At 48.7% G+C, this 21,398-nt stretch overlaps 1 protein-coding gene across 1 annotated transcript in view; it reads left to right on the top strand.

Annotated features, from left to right (window-relative positions):
• Positions 1–21,398, top strand: part of FH (fumarate hydratase) — a 642,870-nt gene that overhangs the window by 190,918 nt on the left and 430,554 nt on the right. The window contains exon 4 of the mRNA XM_069607901.1: positions 11,866–12,042. Coding sequence (XP_069464002.1) covers positions 11,866–12,042 — 177 coding nt within the window. The remainder of the gene's footprint in view (positions 1–11,865; positions 12,043–21,398) is intronic.

The raw sequence follows: 21,398 nt of genomic DNA, 5'->3' as shown, positions 1-21,398 counted from the left end.
CCCACCAGTCAAAGGAAGAAGACTCTCCGGCGGGAGATCTCCTCTGTCGTTGGGAAAAGTGGTGAGAAGGTCCAGCAGGGCTCCACCGGTGGTGTCGTCGTGGCAGGTCGGCTCAGCTTCTCCCTCATCGGATTCTTAGGTCCTGTGGCGACTTCTGAAGTTCCAGTCCCCAAAGCCCTGCTTTTATGCAGAAAACCCCCATTCACTCAGCCTAGCTGTCACTCAAACATGCTAAGTGGTGAGCCGGCCGGCTCACCACTTGGGCCAATCAGGACGGAGTGCGACTCGAGTTGCCTAGGCAACTCAGTCCAGGGTGCCTAAATCCCCCTCCACCGCTCCTAAGTACCCCAGACAGAGTGGCACCACTTTGGAGGGCTTCTGTGGAGAAGCCCGCCAAAAAGTGGAACAAAGGGCTCGACTTGGGTTGGAGTCACAGAAGAGAACACAAACGCCACTTTAGAACCGAGTTTTAGCAAAAAATACCAACCGGAGAATTAATAATAATTAAATAAACCAGCGGTATGTTCGAGGCTATCGTAATTAAATAAATAAAGATAGTAGCCTCGAACAATGGGAAAATCCCATAGAGAAATATTCGCGGTTGAATATAAAAAGTAGTATCCACTGCCACCAGCCAAAACTCGATCAGGGGGGATGGAGACGTGCCCCCTCGACTAACAGCCCCCGGGGCAATTGAATTGCCCCGGCCAGTATGTCCACAATATGATGGTTTGTACTGGTTCTGTTCAGAATTCAAGACTAGTAAAGTCAATGATGACTTTACATGCCCTGGGAGACAGTAGTCAGTCCCAGGGTAGTGAGTCTATACTGGGGGGTCACTATGACACCCCTGTGTTACTGCACTGAGGGTGCTGTGTAACACACATCACAAAAACACATGAAGCCCTATGGAGTAAAAGACCCAATAGCCCATTAAACACTTATAGAGTCAAAGGAACACACTCAAATCATGTCCAAGAGTGAGGGTAAAAGAGTCTCACTCTTGGCAGGAGAAAAAAATAAACCCCAAAAAATCCAGCAAAGCTGCTGGGGGACTCACTAGGTTAGGTCAGCCTAAACAGAGAATTCTCCCTAACAGGAGGCAAGGACCCTCTTCAGACCCTGCAACAAATGCGGGCTACAAAACTTTTTCGTAGAGGACAAGCATGTACATTGTCTTTACTGCTTGCACCCGGACCACGAGGCGGTAGAGTGCGAGATATGTCTGGGCTTCTCGAAGAAGACAATGAAGGACAGGCATAACAGGCTGGCGATATGGCTCAATTTGAACAAGGCCCCTGCCCTGTGCTCCGAGCAGGGTCATGCCTCAACCAGGGTCGGCTGGTCTGAAGAGCGGTCTCCCTCTGGGAAGAGATCTAAGTCCTTTTAGGTTACCCCATCCATGGGGGTCCCAGATGAGGCCAAGAACCGCAAGTCAGATTCCACTGGGTTCGCCGCTGATGTGGGTCCCAGGCTGGATAGGCCGTGATCAATATCACCTTCAGCCTCTGTAGCCAGCCTGCCATCGAGCTCCTCCTCAAAGAAGTTGTCGTCCACTCGGGTCAAGTTATGGGCGAAATCAGGTAAGCCTATGCCGGAGGAAGAGAAGAAGGCCACACTGCCCAAGCAGGCTCCACCTGCGCAGCCAAAGTCCTCGTTGAGCATTTCGTCGACACCTGCGTTGATGACCATGGTGACGGTAGGTGCCGATCCTACCAGGGTGGCTCATACGACCCAAAGGGTATCCCTGCCTCCAAGGCGCAACATGGCCGCCAACCAGCAGCGAAGACTGCAGGCGCCCTTAAGGGGGGGAAAGCACCGTCAAAGATCCCGGTTCAAAACCCTCAGGGAGGAAAAAGGTGGCGGGGTCAAGGAGGCCCCAAAACAGCACTCCAGGGTTGACATTAAACTGATGGACATCTCATCCACGGATGACAACGACCAAGAGTCGACGAGGGTGACGACTGTGGCGCAGGGGTAGCGATCCATTGTTCCCTTTGCAACCAAGGGACATATCCATGAACATCCTGTCAACTCTCCACACCCTGGTGAGAGAGATCCAGCAGAGGTTACCTCCAGCACGGACACTGGTGATGCCGCAGACCTCTGACCAGCCTCCGCGGAAGAAGAGAAAGTGTCATCCGACAGCTCCACATCTGCCTCCTCCACCACGTCGGGTCCCGACTCCACCAGCAGACCTGGACGCGGACACTGGTACGGAAACGGCCGCGACAGCCATGGGAACTGACGAAGATGAGGTCTTTGCCACGGCAGACAGTAAATCAGCGCACCTGGATGCCCGTCCAAAAGTCTCTCCACCTGACGAGGTAGGATCATTCCACTCTGATTTCCAGGGCCTCTGAGCTGTTCCAACTGGTGCCCGAGGAAACAAGGAAAGAGGGCTTCTTGTATCAGCGACCAGATTCCAAGAGGAAGACAAATCATGGCAGTTGCCTTTCTGGATGACATTTGGGAGGAAGGCCTAGCCCTAATGAAGAATCCATGCACAGCTCCAACCAAGCGAGACAGGTTGGCGAAGAAATATAGGGTGCAGGACTCTGCACCCAAGTGCTTGAGTTTGCTAATGTCGCCGGACTTGGTAGTATCGGTTGCTGCAAGGAAATGCTCGGTAACCTGGCTTCGTCGTCATCGTTCCCCGAACAGCGGGGGGAAGAAGATGGACGCCATGGGAAAGAGTGATTTACACCACAGCATCCACAATCAAGGCGGCTAATGCTCTGGCCATCTTGGCCTGATATGACCGGGAGCTTTGGAATCCTGGAATTCCTCCCAGACGACAAGAGGATGGAAGCCCTCGCCCTCCTTCAGGAAGGGGAGGTGGCGTCGGACCATGCCATTACAGTGGCAGTGCACATCACTGACATAGGTTTCTGGCAGATGCGAAACGGAGTCTGCCTTCGTCGGCAAGAATGGATGAAGGCCGCAAACTTTCGGCAGAATGTTTAGGTGAAGGTGCTGGACATGCCCTTCGACTGAGAAAATCTGTTCGGGAAGGTGGTGGACATAAAGACGGATAAGGAGACGCCCCATTCCCTTGGCACTCTGCTTGTCTTCTTTTCGCTCCTCCAGCGGTAAATCGAGCAGATCAGCCAAAGGTCTCTCCTCATCGTACAGACAGCCTCCCCAATTCTCCACGCAGGAAACCCATAGAGGTCTCTCCCAGGCCCGCGATAGCAGAGGTCAGCGTCGCCGTCGCCTGCAGGGAAGGGCACCAGCGCCCAAACAGGCCTGAACCGGCCAAGACATTGGCTCCCACCCGTGCAGCCGGTGGGAGGCCAGCTGACGAGGTTTGTCAGCGAGTGGGGGGAAGATCACTGACAGATGAGTGCTGGACGCTCTCGCACAGGGACACACCTCAGAGTTCCAACGCAGGTGCACTCGTATTCCACCAGTTTCTCATCAGGAGCTCTACATCCCTCAGCTTCTGGAGGAAGTGCAAGCCATGTTACAGAAAGGGGCGATAGTGCTTGTGCCCTGACTACTCAGGGGCCCCAGAGTCTATTACAGATACTTTCTGGTAAGAAAGAAGACATGGGGTTGGAGGCCCATCCTGGACTGCGCCTTCTGAGCAAGTACCTGAAGTCCCACAAATTCAGGATGGTCCTGTTCCAGCAAGTGCTCGGCGAAGTGGAGGAAGGGGACTTCTTGACATCGTTGGACCTAGAGGACGCGGACTGCCACGTCCCCATCCACAGGAAACATCAAAAGTTCCTGCGGTTTGTGATGCAAGACCAGCACTACAAATTCAAGGCCCTACCAATCGGCTCAAAATCGGCCCCCAGAGGGTTTACAAAATGCCTGGCCCCGGTGGTGTCCCATTTGCATCTGCAGGGCATACACGTATACCCATACCTTGACGATTGGCATATTCACGCCCTCTAGCGGGAGCTGGCTGACGAGCACATGAAGGAGACTGTTCGACTATCTGAAGTCCTGCTTGGTGCCATCGCAGAACGTGCTGTTCCTCGGCACCAGACTCAATACACTGACTTGCCTGGCTTTGTCCTCGGAGGAGAGGCTAACAGCCATTCAAGGGAAGGTGCACCATCTATCGTCGGCAAAGACGGTCACGATGTAGGCCATCAAGTTGTTGCTGGGCATGTCGTCATGCATCCATGTCGTCCGTCTCTGCAGGTTGCAGATGCAACCCTGTAAGGAAGGCATGGTATCGAACAGTAAGACTGTTATCACAGTTCCAGGGTGTTTACTGAAATTTCAATGGGTTTGCAAAACACCTATCTAATCCTAAATCTAAAGATGGGAGCAAGCTACGACCATGAAATAATAATAATGCAGTACTAGTAGATTCTTGTCAAAATAAAAGGGCCTATAATAATTAAACTATGGCCAATCCTTACATCTAAATACAAATAGTGTGGGAAACAATGTTATACAAAAGAAAAGTGTTCAAGAAATTATGTCAGGATATTTGAGCCGTTGGCTCCCCTTCCTCCTTCCTCACATTTTCAGCACGGGACAAGGCGGCACACTCAAGCTTAGCACACTCTGGCTTCTCTGGCACAAGTATGTAGTTCAAAACCTCAGCATCAGGGCCTTCTGTGCCAAAGTCTCTCTGCCATTCAAAGTCTCGTATTTCACAGGGCCTGATGCGACAGACAAACACCAAAGTTCCTTTCTTCTCAGGATTTCTCATGCATAATTTCTCGGGTGATTTACTGTTCACCCTGAGTCCCCCTCCGCCAGGCTCAGATCCACTTAAACACAATGTTCTTAATTGATCTCCCTCGATCAGGCTCGGACCATTTTATCTCATTTTACAATCTTTCCTTTTCTATATCAAAATCAAAGACTTTGAATTGTGCACAGGATTTTGCTTGACCCGCCGCAGGACCACTTTGATTCACAAAATCTTTCTCTTTACAATAATTTACTTTCACTTCCGCCACCTCTCTGTTGGATACCTTGCAGAGACCTTCGATTGAGCATGCACGCTGTGCCGGACCACTCAGTCAATGATATCATATCATTTCAAAGTTCAAACATTCATCAGCAGTTCAACTTTAATCACGTCTTTCATGACACGCGTTTTAACAATGTTCATTCCAGCGCTCAGTATGCAATGTTGCTGCTTGCAACCTTGGTTTCAACCAAGACCTCTCTTGTATCGGTCTACCCAACTCACCGGCTGTGTTGATTTCACTGATGTTGCTTTTTTCTTGGAACCACGGACGGTACCATGGCAGCTGCTGCTTCTCCCCACCTTGATCAATTACGCGGAAGAGCCCTGGGTATCTCCAACGCACATTGCAGGATTTTTCAGCATGGTTTCCTGGTCTTTTTCTACTTTCAAGGGGTCTTGAAAGTAACTGTTCCTTGTCGGAAAGGTCAAGGGAATGTCCCTGCTTGCATCCCCTCCTGTTTTGCCGTCTTTCTTATCTCGTCCAGGTGCCGTCTCGACTGTTTCCTCGTGTGCTTTGTCTCACTCAGAATGTGCTCTCATGCTCCACCTTTTATCTGTGTGGGTAAGTTTAATGGAAGTCAGGTGTGAGTAATTGTCAGTAATTGCCTGACCTTGGCTGACCAATGCATTGGGACATGTCAGGTACACGGCTCGGGTGTTAGTCAGTTTTCTCCCATAGCGGGCTGTCTGTGTGAAAGTGTTAGTGTTGTGAAGGGGGTGGGGGAGTAGAGTTCCTAACTATCCTACCTGATAGGAGGAGGTAAAGGTGTTACAGGGAAGGGGATACCGCCTCTCACCATCCGATGTCCCACTCCCCGAATACTCTACACCCAGGTGATCCTCACACACTGGTCCACCCCCATGAATTGGATTTAAAAGCGATTGCCGTTTACTGGCCACCTGGATGACAGATCTTCGGGACTAGTGGGTGAGACACCGGATTTCTCACAGACCCCTACAGGAATTCTTGGATGCACGTTGGATACAAATGTCTGGAAGTTTTGCGGGCAAGATCCCTCTCAACGAGGAGTTCTTGTGGGCGATAGTATGGTGGGTTGTGTACTCACACATCACCCAGGAGACGGGATTTCAGACCCCGCCGTACCAGGAGATGGTTACCACGGATGTCTCTCTGGAAGGTTGGGGTGCTCAGACTGGATGTCTACACGTCAGTGGTCTGTGGCTTCCGGAGGAAAAGGATCTGCCCATCAATGTCCCAGAGCTACTGGCAGTGTTCTGGGCACTCAAGTCTTTTCTTCCGTCTCTGACGGGCAAGGTTGTGAGGATTTTCACAGACGCCACCACCACCATGTTCTATATCAGGAAGCAGTGGGGAACCTTTTCGCCAGCGCTCTCCAGGGAAGCTCAGGACTTGTGGCACTGGGCCATCGGCCAGGGGATGTTCCTCGTCTCTCTCTCCACCTGGCAGGCGTGAAGAACACCATTGCAGACTCCCTCACCAGGGAACTGAGCTCCTGCCACAAGTGGGAACTTCGTCAGGATCAGGTGGGGCAGAACCCTGACCTATCTCTCTCTGCACGGCGGCAAACTCCAAATGCCAGATGTTTGCTAGCAGATTTCCACCAACCAAGGAGTTTAAGGGATGTGTTCTCCTTCCTGTGGGAGGGTCTGTTTCTGTACGTCTTTCCTCAGTTTCCTCTCCTGCTACGTGTCATCAACACACTCAGTGTCGATGCAAGATGATACTGAATCGCCCTGGCGTGGCAGAGGCAGATTTGGTATACGGACCTACTCAGCCCGTCAGCGTCACCTCCAGTCAAGTTGTTGGTACTTGCATATCTGCTTGCCATAGAGGGAGGTGCAATCCTTCATCACAACACGGGATCGCTGAACCTGAAGGCATGGCTCCTGCAGCCTTGGAGTTTGGAGGCTATGAGTTGCCAGCGGACTGCAGGGAAGCCCTCGCCAAAGCCAGTGCGTCATCAACACTAAAGTGCTATGGCCATAAGTGGACTCGTTTTGCTACGTGTTGCCGGTCACAGAAGATTACCACTCTGAGGGTCACAGCTCCACAGATCCTTCTTACTTGCTGCCTTGTCGAAAGCTGGACTGGCTCACGCGGCCATCTCACGCTACACTTGATTCCCAGGAAGATTCTCACTGTGGTCCCACAGACTCGTCAAAGAGTTCCTGAAGGGTCTATTCCGTTCTTTCCTACCGGTGAAGGCTCCTGCCCCAGCATAGAACTCAAAACATGGTTCTGACGAAGCTCATGGGGGGGGCACCCTTCTAACCTATGCATCAAGCACCACTCGAGTTTCTCTTGTGGACAATGGCATTCCTCGTGGCAGATGTTTGGGTGAGATCCAGGCCCTGTCCTGGAAGCAGACGTATCTGACGTTCCACGAATCGAGGGTGATGCTGTGGATGCACCTCAACGAGCCTTTGGTGTTACCTGTTTTCTTCCCAAAACCTTTGTCGCCGGCGGAGAGGACCTTGCATTCGCTGAATGTTTCTCGTGCCTTGAAGTTTTACATGGCACGCATGAAGAGTTTTCAGAAGACTTTGCAATTGTTTGTGAACTTTGGACCTGTGAATAATGGGAAGGCCTTGTCCAAGGCATCCATTTAAAGATGGCTATCCAGCTGAATCATGCACTGTCATCGGCTGGCTAACCGGTCTCTGCCGGGCTGCCCGAAAGCCCACTCCACCAGAGTGATTGCTGCGACTACGGTTTTCCTTTCTGGTGTGCTCCTGCTCGACGACTGCAGGGTTGCAACGTGGAGGTCCACTCATACCTTCACGAGGTTCTACTGCGTCGACGGGGATTCCAGGGAGTCCAGAGTCGGCCAGGCAGTGCTACGCAACCTGTTCGTGTGAGTTGAGTCTGTTCCAGGGGTAAGTGTTGATTACTTCTTTTGAGCCATGCCACCTCCCGTGGTTGTGTAATGTGTACTGCTATGCATTTGTTATTCATGAGCATGTGAATCCATGCTAGACCCCATGCTGTAGAAGGAACAAGTTACTTACCTGTAACTATTGTTCTCCAGCATGGGTCTGGCATGGATCCACATGCAAACCCTCCCTCCGGCCCCTCTGCAGCTCTTCTTGGTCATACTGCCCCTTTCTGTGCTTACCAAATCTGAAGATTTCTGCCAGAGGCAGGGCGTAGGGAGAGGTCTGTCATTGGATGGGGGCACTATGACCCAGAGGACAGTGATTGGTTTAGAGGAGAAATACTTGCATGTTTTATTTTCATTTTACTTATAACAACAAAATATGAAATAACAAAGAAAGTTGTAGCAAAAACTATATACATAATTAAAAACACATAAATACCCCCTGTCCCCCCCTTACAGATGCCAGGTACACATCATATAATATGAAATTGTCAGATTCAATACAATGTCAGAAATTTGCCCCAAATTTTCATAAACAACCCATTCTTGCCTTGTTTCCTATATACACATTTTCCACATCCGCCAGATCAAGCATGTCTTTCAACTAGTCCTCTTTTTTTAAAGAAATGTCAGATTTCCAATTCCTAAGGTTGATTTTTTTTCCCATCATGGCTCCCCTAAATAACCACTTCTTTTGGCTTTGAGTGAGTATATCTAAGGTAGCATCATTTCCCAGTATTAATGTCTCAAAATCAAGACCGATCGTTTCATCCAAGACCTTTTCCATCACCACTCCATTCTCCTTCCAAAATTCGCGCACCTTCCTACAATCCCACATCATATGTTCCAGTGTACCATTTTCACAAATACAAGCCAACACTCAGAGTCATCTTTCAAACCTCGCTTGCATAATCTTTCAGGTGTCCAATAAACCCTGTTTAATATCTTTGTCTCGTTCTCTCAGTCAAACCCAGGGAACAAAATTTGACATTTGCACACATCCTTGTCCATGTCTCCACTGTAATTTCAGAGCCAATTCTTCGACTCCACTCGTCTCTGAGCTGAACATTGTCTTTATATTCACTCACTATTTGTTTGTACACCCGGCTAGCTAAGCCACCTTCACCTACCAACGACTTTCTTGTAAGAAAATCCAAATTTAAACTCGCCTGGAAATCCATCTCATCAACAGCAAGTTTAGCAGAGAAATACAGTTTTAGAGTTCTTTTACCAAGGATTCCCAGCCTGACGACAGGGAATATTCATAAGCATGTGAATCCATGCCAGACCCATGCTGGAGAACAATAGTTACAGGTAAGCAACTTGTTCCATACTTGACTTTTCACCAGTTTAGGGTGGTGCTGCACACTCAGCCCTCCTTCATTCTGAATGTTCTATCAACTTGTCATTGAAGTTTTATATTGGATGCGTGAAAGACTTCCACAGAACTTCACAACATTTTGTGACATTTGGACCTGTTGAAAGAGGAAAGGCCCTGTCAAAGGCTTCCTTTTCCAGGTGGCTATCTGGCTTGCAAATAGGCCCTTTCCAGATAGACAGAGGGCACATTCCACCAGAGCCGTGGCTTCTACAATGGCGTTTCTGTCTGATGTTCCCCGCTTAACATCTGCAGGGCATATTCGTGGTGGTCTACCCAGACCTTCATGAGATTTTACTGCATTGACTGGGATTCCAGGGAGGAGTCTTGTGCTCGCCAGGTAGTGCTTCACAGCTTATTTGTGTGCGGTGAGTGTTTCAAATGTGAGTTTGCATTGGTTCTGTAGAGCTGTACCGCCTCCCATGGGTTGTGAATATGTACTGCTGTGTAAAATTATTCATGAGCATGTGAATCCATGAAAGATCCAATGCTGGAGAAGGACCAAGTTACTTACCTGTAACACCTGTTCTCCAACATTGGTATCTTTAAAGAATTTACATGCGAGCCTCTGCCCCGCCTTTCTATTGCTTTTTATTGGTTCCTACTGCCACATTACGTGCACTTAGGAATCTGAAGATGGCCGCCATGGTGGAGCTTAGGAGGACTGATGTCATTGGCTAGGGCTGTATGACCCAGAGGGACAGCGGTAGGACGACAGGGAATATTCATTAGCATGTGAATCCATGAACGATCCCAAGGCTGGAGAACAGGAGTTACAGGTAATTAACTTGTTCCTTTTAACTTTTGCTGAGCTGCGTCACAATGGAGGTCCAACAGAGCAATTGCGAGGGGCCTATTCTGTAAGGACGAAGTGTCTCAGTTGTAGTCCAATATCCTAATCTACAAAAACTGTGGCATGGATGTAGACCCTTGCTGACTACACATAATTCTGTCATGGGGTTCATAGAGTGCTCCAGTACACTGGTTGTCTCCAGTTTATTGGCTCATACCTTGTCTCTTTCTCTACTTGAACGTAGACACAGCACATGCCTGCCAGGCAAGAACATATGGGTTCTATCTGATAATCACAGGGGCTAATGCTGCTTTTGAAGCCATATTGTATCGACTGATGCCAAAAAGCACTTCCCCACCATACCCTGCACACTTTCTAGAACTGTGTTTATTTACTCCTGTAACTCCAGTCCTTTGGGGAAAGTGTGGGATATGATTTTACCTTGCCTTAGGGGAAACACAATTGCTAGAATCAAATTCTTCTCTCCTAACTCTGCCTGGGTGCCTGTCAGGACACCCTACTAGGCTTGATCCTGCAGCAGGCTTTCAGTTATATCTTCTTCTATTTCTGGTTCTCTGAACCTCACCAGGCTCTGGGTTGCAGCTATTAGAAGGACAGCAATGTGCTCCTCTCTCTTTTAGGTTTCTCTGGGGGTTGCCAGGATCTGAGAGCCTCCGGGAGGCTCTTGGACACGTTTTCCTTCATGCATGTAGAGGGTAGGGACTGGCCTGCAGTGCTGAGTAAACTGTTCCTATCTTACTTTCCAAAGGCTCCTTTTCTCTGGATCTCTGTTCTCACTCCCAATCATCTTCTGCCTTCTGTCTCCCTTTATTCTATTTCACCCGTCGTAAGTGCCTTAATAATGCCTGGTACTGGTTGGGTAGTTAACTTATCCATGTGGCACAATATTGGTCAGGGCTTCCTGCTTCCACTTCCTTGCCAGTTCTTTTCATTCGCTTCGTCATTGGTTTTACGTATTGTCTTTCACACCTTACCACATTCAGTAAATATTTGACAGTCAATGGCCGATGGTGTAAAGCATCCCAGCTCCTCCTTGGGGGTCAGGCGGAGCAGTCATGGCACCTGCATCCTCTGGGAGCTGGCCCCTTGCTTCTAATGCTGAGAGGGTTTTGCAGTGCTCCCCTTGTGTTCGATTCCCAGGTTTGTCTGCTCCCCAGACATTCAGCACCTGTGGTGAGCATTGCTCTTCTGAGTGGGTTGGTGAGTTGTCTGTATATTTTGAAGTGTGCCTAGAGCTGGAAGTGACTCAAACAAATTACTTATTTTGCTGCCTACAGCTTGTTTCTTCAGGATGTTTGGTATTTAGGTCCCCGCTTGCCTACAATTTCAACTATTTCATTCTGTTCAAAGTCTGGCCCTGCCTCCTTTAGTAGGGCCCCCTATGTACAAAGGTTTGCGAAGGAGAGCCAGGCTCTGTGGGAGGGACCACCTGGCATATTGTGTTACAAAGATTTCCCTCAGAGCAGTGTGTGGACTCCAAACTGCTGCATAACGCATTAGATTTGGGAGGTGGGAGCTTCAGTGACCAGCGATCAAACGTTCCAAACCGGAAGGATAAGTATATGTGGCTGCATGGATTGAGGGGTATGTGAGATGAATAGACAGAACACATAAATTAAACGCAAGTGGGTGTTAAAAGTAAAACCTCAGCGAGTTATACATGACATTTCCCACACCTTGAAATTCCCAATAGGAATTTTCATTAGTGTGCATGTGTGCGATGAGGTTGATATCTTGATTCTGCGATGGGATGAAATTGGACAGAATTGGTGGGTCATGCAGTTGCATCTTGACTTCTTTGCATGTGCAAATACGTGCCTTGATGTTATCTTTTGATGGTGAATAAAATGGGTGTTTTTATCTTATGCAGGTGGCTGCTGGGAAGCTGAATGACCATTTTCCTCTGGTGGTGTGGCAAACTGGATCCGGCACTCAGACCAACATGAATGTAAACGAGGTCATCAGTAACCGAGCTATTGAGCTTCTAGGTGGTAAATTAGGGAGCAAGGATCCTGTTCACCCCAACGACCACGTAAACAAAAGTCAGGTCTGCATCGCACCTCCACCTACTCTTTTTAAAGACTTGCATTAATTCTTTTGGACTTCTATTGTCTTGCTAAAATTATTAACCGCCATCTCATTATTCTAGGCTGTTTTTTCAGCTGCACTTAATTTATTCTGACACTACCAGCAGGTTTTAAAAGCTCAAAATGAACGTGTTTATTAGCGTTTCTGTGATGGCTGCATCCAGCAAGATGTATTTCATTGTATGCTGTGTTTTTAACACATGTAGCGCATACCAGTTTTCTCAAATGGTTTAAAAGAGGAGGCGCTATAAGCATAAAGTAGCGCACAAGTACGGTACAAAATAAAGATGTGTCCGGTGCAATTTTTTTAAAAAAAATGTTTTTATTATTTTCGAAGGGGCATGAACAAGTTTTGCAAGAATGTGCAACAAAATGCTAATGCCTCAACTTTTTCAGCTACTCCCCTTAATTCCCATATTCGAGTCCATGTTCCTGTGCAAATCAACACCTGCTTTGCACCAGGAGCTTCAGAACATTATGGAATGATGTTGGCACCCTATCGTAGTTCAATGTTACATTGCCTGCACTGCAACGACCAATAGTCTCACTACAGCTTAAGGGTCTGCACCCAAATGTTCTTCCTCTCTGCAAGGCAAAACGTTTTTTAAATGTTGATTTTTATTTTTAATTTTTTTTGGTTGTTGCCCCCCCAGATTGTACAATGCCGCAAATGTATGCCAGGAAATGTATGAACGTCTCTTGTTGTAAGAAGTTGGTTGTTTTTCCATTGCAAACATGTTCCATGGTTGTGTCCACCATAGGGCAACTTAAGGAACTTCAAGTGACTTCCAGAAGTGTAGGAGTGCTCATTTGGCTATAGTGAGGGAATGAAAAATGTGCTTGCTAGGATTCAATTCTAGAAGGTGCATCCTCTTGTCTAAATCTCCCTAATGGAGTGTCCTGTTTGCCTGTCATGCTGGAAATCTTGAGTGAGAGTTGTAATGTTGGCGCAAGCAGTTATTATGAGGGCTCAGAAAATGAGTGATTTGAATCAATGTACCATGTGAATGTTAGTTTGTGAATGAGCTAGCATGAGTGAGATGGCTGATGGGTGTCTCATGTTTATATATAGATTAATAGGTTTGACTAAGAGCATCTCAAATAAAGACTTCAGGCCTCATTACAAGGTTGCCGGTCCGGTAAAATCGATGCCAGTACTGTAATACCAGCATCGTTTTCCGGACTGGAGCATTACGACCCGCAATGCCGGTGCGACCGGCACCGGCATGGACCCCTCCGTGATGGCACCCCCCTTGCCAGTATAAGCCCAGACACACGGCAGCCGTGCCAGCGACACCGGCATGCAGCAGACAAGTGCACGGTGTTAGTCAGAATTATATGCAGTATCCTTTGGAAACACCACACACAATTAAGACTACAAGTGACAGTACAAATTCACCTTTGGTACAAGTCTGTACTACACAGTTAAAGTGGTAGCGATGGCTGAGCAGGCAGACTTATCTCAAGAGTAAGTGAGCAGTATCAGATAGTTACACAATGGACAGCAATTACTATGATTCAGGCAAACGCTGACTCAAGGTTTTCAAGTAAAAGAATACACATTTATTTTACTCTTCAGTAGTATAACATTACACTATTATAAGCAGTTTAAAAATCACATTCTTAATACACCACACCACTCCAATAAGTTCCAGACAAGTGAAGCTCACAAAAGGAAGTGGGAGCAAAATGGCACTCCAGCAATTTAAAAGGGAGGGAAAGACAAAGTTAATATAAATTGAACCACACCAACAGGCAAGTACTCAGGACAATTGAGCAAGAGGAACTACAGTGATAGAATCTGGTAGAAAAGGCTTGGGGCCAAAATCAATGGGTCAAAAGTCTTTTGCTCAAAATCACACGGTTCAGGGTAGTTCGCGGTAAAGTTCGTGCCACGGATTCCGGACGAGGTTGGTTGGCAGAAAAGTTAGTTCGAAGAGAAGGACAAGCCGTCGGTTTGGAGAAAGATTTCAAACACTTTCACCGCGGCTGAACAAAACGAACAACCGGATTTGCACAGTACCTTAAAACGGAGAGGAAGCTGTAGCAGAGGCAGACGTTCCTGGTAGTTCCTGCAGGCTCACGGTTCCTGAAGCGACTGTCGGACTGACAAGAAGTAGGAAGACTGGAGGTCCTGCACTACCCAGGGAAGAAACCAGCAGCAGAGCAAAGCATGTAATAAAAGGTGCTCTCCTTAAAGCCCAAGCAGGGTCCAACCTTCCTGGCTATCCGCCCCACTGTAGCTCTGTACAGCGAATTCGACCAGAGGAGGGGTCCTGGATTGCAGTTTGGGCGAACTGGTTGGTCCAACCAGCTCAAGGGAAGAAGTTTCCTGGAGGATCTTCTCTGTCGTCGTATTCTAAAGATTCGGACCTGCAGCAGGGCTTCACCGGGCAGTTCAGTCGTTGTAGGGGTCCTGTTCCATTGGCGACTCTGCCTTTCCAGTCCCAGAGACGTGCTTTTTATGCCGTTTTCCCCCATTCATACAGCTTGGCTGTCAATCACACAGCAGGGTGGCTGTCCTGGCAAGGACAGTCACCCAGCCAATCAAACAGGAGTGCGACTTGGGTTACCAAGGGAACCCATGACAGGGGTCCTAAGACCCTTCCCTCACATCCTGCCTACCCAGACTTTCAGGCGTCTTAAGGAGGGTTTTTATGCAGACGCCCGCGAAAAGACGGCGAACAAAGGCATGGACCCCGGTTTGGCGTGCAGAGTAAAACACGAGAAAGACTTTAACAAAAAGAAATGGTGAATAAACCCAGCCGGAGCCAAAATAAAATGTATTTGGTCAAGCGGGTTTATGTTTGAGGCTAATATAATAATCTAAACCAATACCATGGTTATATAAGATAACCGCGGTAGAAAAATTAGGGTAGTTACCACTGCCACCAGCCAAGTCTTGATGTAAAGGGAGCGAAACAGTGCTCCAAGAGAAACAGACAAAAAGGGATAGGAATTAACCCTTTCCAATACTCCATGTAAGATTGGTTGTACTGGGTCTGTGATTTAAAGAGACTACATAAAGTTAATAGAAACTTTACATGTTTCTGGGAGACAGTAGTAAGTCCCAGAAAAATGGAGTCAGTGGGAAGTCTAAAATACAACCCTCTGTAACTGCACTGAAGGTGCTGTGTAACGCACATAAAAATGATGCTCATGGAGTAGGTGAGGCTCCAGAGCCCAAGATCACACAAATGGTAAAAATACACACAGCAAAACACATGTAAAACACATGTAAGAGTGGGAAAAAGGTTCTCACTCTTACCAGGTGAAAAAAAGAAACCCTAGAAATCCAGCAAAGCTGCTGAGGGACTCATTAGGTAAGGGAAATCAGCCATTTATGAGAATTCTCCCTAACACACGGACATGGCAATACCGGCATGTATGTACCGGTAATAACGCATAAAAAGATGCCGTTAAGACTGGCATCGCAGGACAGTTGTTAACAGGAACCTGGTGTGCAGAAACCTGCCACGGGTGGCCACAATCAGCACACGTGGCGACCATTTGAAGTCCGGCACAGCATAAAGGCAGCACACACCACACCCCTCCCAAAGCCAAAATTCTACCACTAGCAATAGCTCTGCTGGAGCAGGAGTACATGCATGAACAACTACTCTATGAGGAGGCAGTGAGCCAGGCCATCCAGCGAATGTGCAGGAGAAGGAGGGTGAGAAGGGGACAGCACATACCCAATGTGCAGGCCATTGTGCCCCGCAGGCAGCCACCAATCCCCCGCCAACGGCCTAGCCCATTCAACCTAACCCCTGCACAGATCTACACCCTGTACCGGCTGGACAGGGACACTATCGCCACTCTAGTGGACCTCATATACGATGACCTTGTGAACGTAATCAACACCTGGACAGCCACCCACCAACCCCCTGCAGAAGGTAGTGTGTGTGCGCCACTTCTTGGTAACGGGAACCTATCACCACACAGTGGGGAAACTGCACGGGATATCACAAACCTGCTTCTCCTGTGTGCTCACCCAGGTACTCGAAGCACTACTCTAACATGTACGCGACCACATGAGCAGGACACGGACTGCAGCTTAGGTCAATGCCACCAAAGTTGCATTCCATGCAATTGCAGGCATACCCAACGTCATTGGTGCGATAGACTGCACACATGTTGAGCTGGTGGTGCAGCATGCTGTGGAGGTGGTGTACCGCAACAGAAAGCAGTACCAGTCGCTGAGTGTACAGATGGTGTGTGACGCAAGGAAAATAATAACACACTGCTGTGCATGATACCCAGGCTCCACACACAATGCAATGGTCCTGCGGAACTCCACGCTACCCTGCTACATGGATCGGCATGCCGGACCTCATACATGGCTGTTGGGTGAGTCTGACCACAGGGGCATACACAGTGTTGATTGGGGGGTTGTTGCCAGCCCTGGGAACCTGTCTGCTGAGTGGGCCATGTGGGGTAATGATTGGGTGTACTGTTGCCAGCCCTGGGGACCTGTCTGCTGGGTGGGCCATGTGGGGTGTCGGAACACAGCACAGCCTTGCATCATCTTGGAGCACAAGTGCACACTGCATGCATGAATGCACCGTAAACCCTGCCAAAACCCATAGACACAACCAGGAATGGAAAGACGTGCACAGAGAGTGTGTAGGCCTATTTAACGCCCAGTCCCAAGTGGAAGTGGACCTACCTACCTCAGCCTTCCCAACATACACACCATGAACCCACACACATCTACCAATTGAGGAACACACACGGTCACGTTCCATGAGGCGTGACATCCGTGAATTGAAGAACCTGCAGCAAAGCCCCCAACAAAACATAAGGCCTACGTAGACCTTGTGGGCAACAGATGATGAGAATTTCCAGGTATTGTCATGTCATAAATTGTGTCTGTCTATTATTGTGGGTTACATTGAACAGCCTGTGACAAGAAATGACCTAAATCATCACAGGTACCCTTTCTCTTGCTCACATGCAGGTGATGCCGGGTATCCCCTGATGGGCTGGCTGCTGACCCCAATCAGACAGCCACGCAACAGACATGAGGAGTCCTACAATCGCGCACATGCACGGACTCGCGAGCCCATTAAACAGACATTTGGACTGTTGAAGAGCCGGTTCTGCTGCCTTAGCAGGTCTAGGGATGCTCTTATCTATGGTCCAGAGAGGGTGGGGAAAATTGTGATGGTTTGTGCAATGCTCCACAACATGTGCATCCGTCGTAACGTACCCCTGCCCCCTGACATGGATATGATGCCACCGGAGGAGGATGATGATGAGGATGGTGAGGATGCTGGAATTCCTCTCCACACGTCAAGCATTGGTTGCAAATTATTTCTGATGGAATGTAGGAGACATGGGAATGGGCGTGTGTCACACTGGGTGCTGGACACGGTGCATTATTAAATTGTTGCACACCGAAGAATGAATGTCCAGTCAATTGATTGTTTTGCTACACCTGGTGTATTGATGGTTGGTGAATTATGTACAGTATAACATTGTCGCAACATACACATCTACCCCCTAGTATTTACCAAACTCCAACCCCCCCCTATACCCCACACACAATGCCCCAACACACCCTCCCCAGGTAACCCATATCCAAAAACCCCCAACCCACAAACACCACCCCCAAGTCCACTGCCACCTCCACCATGACACCAACTTCCCTCCCTCAAAAACTACTTCTACCCATGCACTGGTGTCCGTGGACTATTTGCGCCCCCTTTTTGCTGCATGGGGTTGGGGTCCCTGCAACCGAGTCAGTTTCTGTGAGCGCCGCACAGGGCTCCTCTGGGTGGATGTGCTTGGCGTTGCACTAGCGGATTCGACTGGTGGTGTGATGATATGCCGTTGTTCGGCTATTGCAGTGACAAGCAGATTGATAGACTCCGCCATTGAGGACATCACCTTGTTTCCCCTCGCGCACTCGTCAAGCCAGTTGATAGATGGCCTCAGTTGCCCTGCCTAGCATGCACGCAGTGTTGCAGGTGTGGTCCTGCATCGTCTACCGGGTCAGCTCGGCTTCAGTGATGTAGCGGCTTACCAGGGCATGCATGGCCTCCTTCTGCTCCTCCGTTCGGCTGAGGCGGCCCTCAATGTCCAGGATGTTGCAGAGTCCAGGCAGTGGCAAGGGTGTTGGGCTACAGGGGCCTGATGGACTGAACACAGGCTCCACATCCTGGGGCACATTGCTATGTTTCCTGACCCAGTGGCCTCAACGGTGCTTCGTGCACCTGCCTCAGACATTGGGCTTCCTGGGTGGGGCAGATGGGTGGGTGTGGATATGTCCTGAAGGTCGGGCAGGCTCAGGACAGGTGATAGTGGCTCTGCAGGCAGGCTCAGGACAGGGGATTGTGGGTCTTCAGGCAGGCTCAGGACAGAGGATTGTGCGTCTTCAGGCAGGGTCATGTCTGGTGACACCGGATCTGCATGTCGTTGTGCTGGCTTGACAACGGGTGTTTTGGGCTGACTTGACAGGTCGGACACTGCTGCTGTTGTTTTGCGGGGATGACTGTCTGCTGGTGTCTTGGACTTCCTGTGCTGATGCTGGCTGGCAGGTGTATGGTGCTGGCGGGGGGGGGTGAGTGGTTGATGTCGTACGCTCTGGTCTAGTGCCGCTGGTTCCTGGCTGCTGCTGGTGGATTTGGTGCTCCTTCCACGTGCTGCAGTGGTGTTTGGGGTTGTGGCGAGCTCGCCCTCGCTTTCTGATGAGGTCCTTTGGAGGACAGTGCAGCAGCCCATTCCTATTGTGTGACAATCCATGTGACATGCATCAAATTGGTTAGATTCTGCATTGTCATGCTCACGGTGTGGGACGTGACATGGTGCACACATGAGTGGGGGTGGGGCATAACGGGGACATTTTGCAATGTGGACATGGTTGGGCTGTGCCTGTTGGCTGGGGTACTGGTGTGTTCTGGCATCGGTATTGTCAATGCGGCCATGGCTCGGGGACATGTGTACTCTGGCTGTGATGGGGATGTGGTTGACTCGTGTACGTTGCTGCAATGGTGTTGGGACATGGTGGGGGTGGCATGTGGGTGACTCGTGGCAATGATGAATGCGTCTTGACCTAAGCTCGCTTGGACAATGTGTTGGCATGAGGCAGATGGCAGGTTTTGGGCAGTGAAGTATGTCTGCGCATGCTGATGGGAGTTGTGTGTGCTTTGCAGGGGACATGTGGTGTGTGTATGTAGGGTTTGTTGCCAGTCTACCTGGCAGGGGCATGTTTCAGTGCTATGGTCTAGTTGGTGTGTGGCAAGGCGGCAGGTATTTGGTGGCACTGACTTGTCATTCGAAAAAAGCACCATTGACAATGGGGCCACATTTATGAGATTTCGGATGTAAGTCATAGTCACTCACCGGCATCTCCAGACAATGATACTCTGTGCTCTGCATATCCGAACCCCTCAAGCTTTCCATGTTGATGACTGAGGAGCATCTTTCTTCCCAAGGCTGCAATTTAATGAGTGAATATGCAGCGTCTCCTGTGGCCTGCACCTGGCTGCGCTCGGCTGCAAGGAGGTTCCGGTCACGGAGATGCAAGTCATCCCACCTTTTGCGGCAGTCTTTTACGGTCCTGGGTGTTTTTCCCACCGCAGACACTTTTGAGGCCACTTCTGTCCCTATTGCCTTCTTCCGGATCTGGGCTGGCTGGCGCAAGTCTCCTCCGAACACTACATCTGCGTTCTCGACCAGAGTGTCTGCAAGCATGGTCAGCTCGGGCTCACTGAAGCAGGGTTTTCTGCGTCAAACGGTCCCACGTGTCCCTGACGTGTTCTTCTATGCAGCTCTGCATCACTCCTGTCGGTCGAGGATTGCAATGGATTCTGATTTTAAAGTTGCCCGCCGGTGCATTTCCTGTTCCGGCGCGATGACGTTACTTCCGGTGCCGGTATTACTGGTACCAGTGTTTCCGGGATCAACGGTGCAGGAGTCGGTGTCTGCGGCACCGAGGATGCCCGGGCACGCTGACTCGGAATCTAACATAGATTCCAGCAGCAGTGCTACACGGACTAGGTAGCATCGGCATGCTGGTAAAATTGGATTTTTACCACGAAACTCGTAATGAGGGCCTTCTTCTTTTACACCTCCTGCCTTCCTTCTTCATTCTTATTAAGGCATCCGTTTTTTTTATTTTAACTCCATCCTTCTTACACCCATGCATAGAATCAACTTTCAGTAGACTAGGGCATCATGTTGACCACCAGTAAGAACATAGTCTCTCTCTCTCTCTCTCTCTCCTTTGACCTCATGCCACGGTTCTACGTTATTTAATCGCGGGACTTTTCATTGCGGGAATTTTTACCACGAATTTGGTTTCGAAAATAAACCCATCACATTTTTTTTTTTTGTTTTTTGGGGGGGTTACCCTCCCAAACCCCCTGTTCACTTTATTTTTTTTTTTATTCCCTTACGCAAATCTTTTAAATGTTTAACCCCCCACCCCAAAAAAAACACATGAGGTTTTTTTTTATAAATAAATTCACAGTAAAAAACCCTGCGATGAAAAGTCCCGCGATCAAAGGACGGTATACCCATGCCACAACATGAATCGGGGTGTCGGTTTATGTGGCATGTAGCCTCTCTGAGATTAAATAGCATCAACGTATGCTAGTTCTTTAATCTATATCAAGCTGGAGAACTTCAAAGCATGTGATCGGATATTGTTTCTAACTTTTGGGAAATGCCCTCTTGGGTATCCCCTTTCCATTTGTCCATAAACGTATGCTCATAGAAGTATGCATCACTTCTGACCCACTTTGATCCTTCTCCTTCTATAGGTTGGATACACCATGTGCTATAAATCCCTGGGATACCTGATGTTTAAATCTTGTAAACATTCTTATTCCCTCTTTTAGCTATACCTGGATTGGTTAGACATTGCCTAAGCTGCATATACCTGAATCTTTACACCTCGGCTACCTGGAAATCCAATTTCCACTGTTCGCCAGTCATAGTTATTCAGATGAACCATTGTTTCAAGCCCTCCTCGCCAAGCACTGAACAAACGTACCCTAATATTGGGGTGAACTTTTTTTTTTTAAGTACTGGCCTGATTGGAGAGCTGTGTACTTATATAGTCTATTTCTTAATTATAGATATGAGTTCTCGCTGAACATGCTGTTAGTGACTAAATGCTTACTAGATCGCATAGGCAGTTAGAAAAGCTTGTATAAATGAGTAGTGATGCAATTCTGTTAAATGCCAACTCATATCACTTCTTTGTACCATTCCTGATTGGATTGGTTTGCTAATTAATTTGAAACCTTTTTAGCACTATTGTTGATTGAGATAATGCATCCCACATTGGAGTCTTCTCCTGCCATTT

Source organism: Ambystoma mexicanum, chromosome 4q, assembly GCF_040938575.1.
Source record: "Ambystoma mexicanum isolate Mex_15411 chromosome 4q, UKY_AmexF1_1, whole genome shotgun sequence".
Taxonomy (NCBI): domain Eukaryota; kingdom Metazoa; phylum Chordata; class Amphibia; order Caudata; family Ambystomatidae; genus Ambystoma; species Ambystoma mexicanum.
Note: the sequence above shows the minus strand (reverse complement) of the source record. Positions and strands in the feature narration are given on the sequence as shown.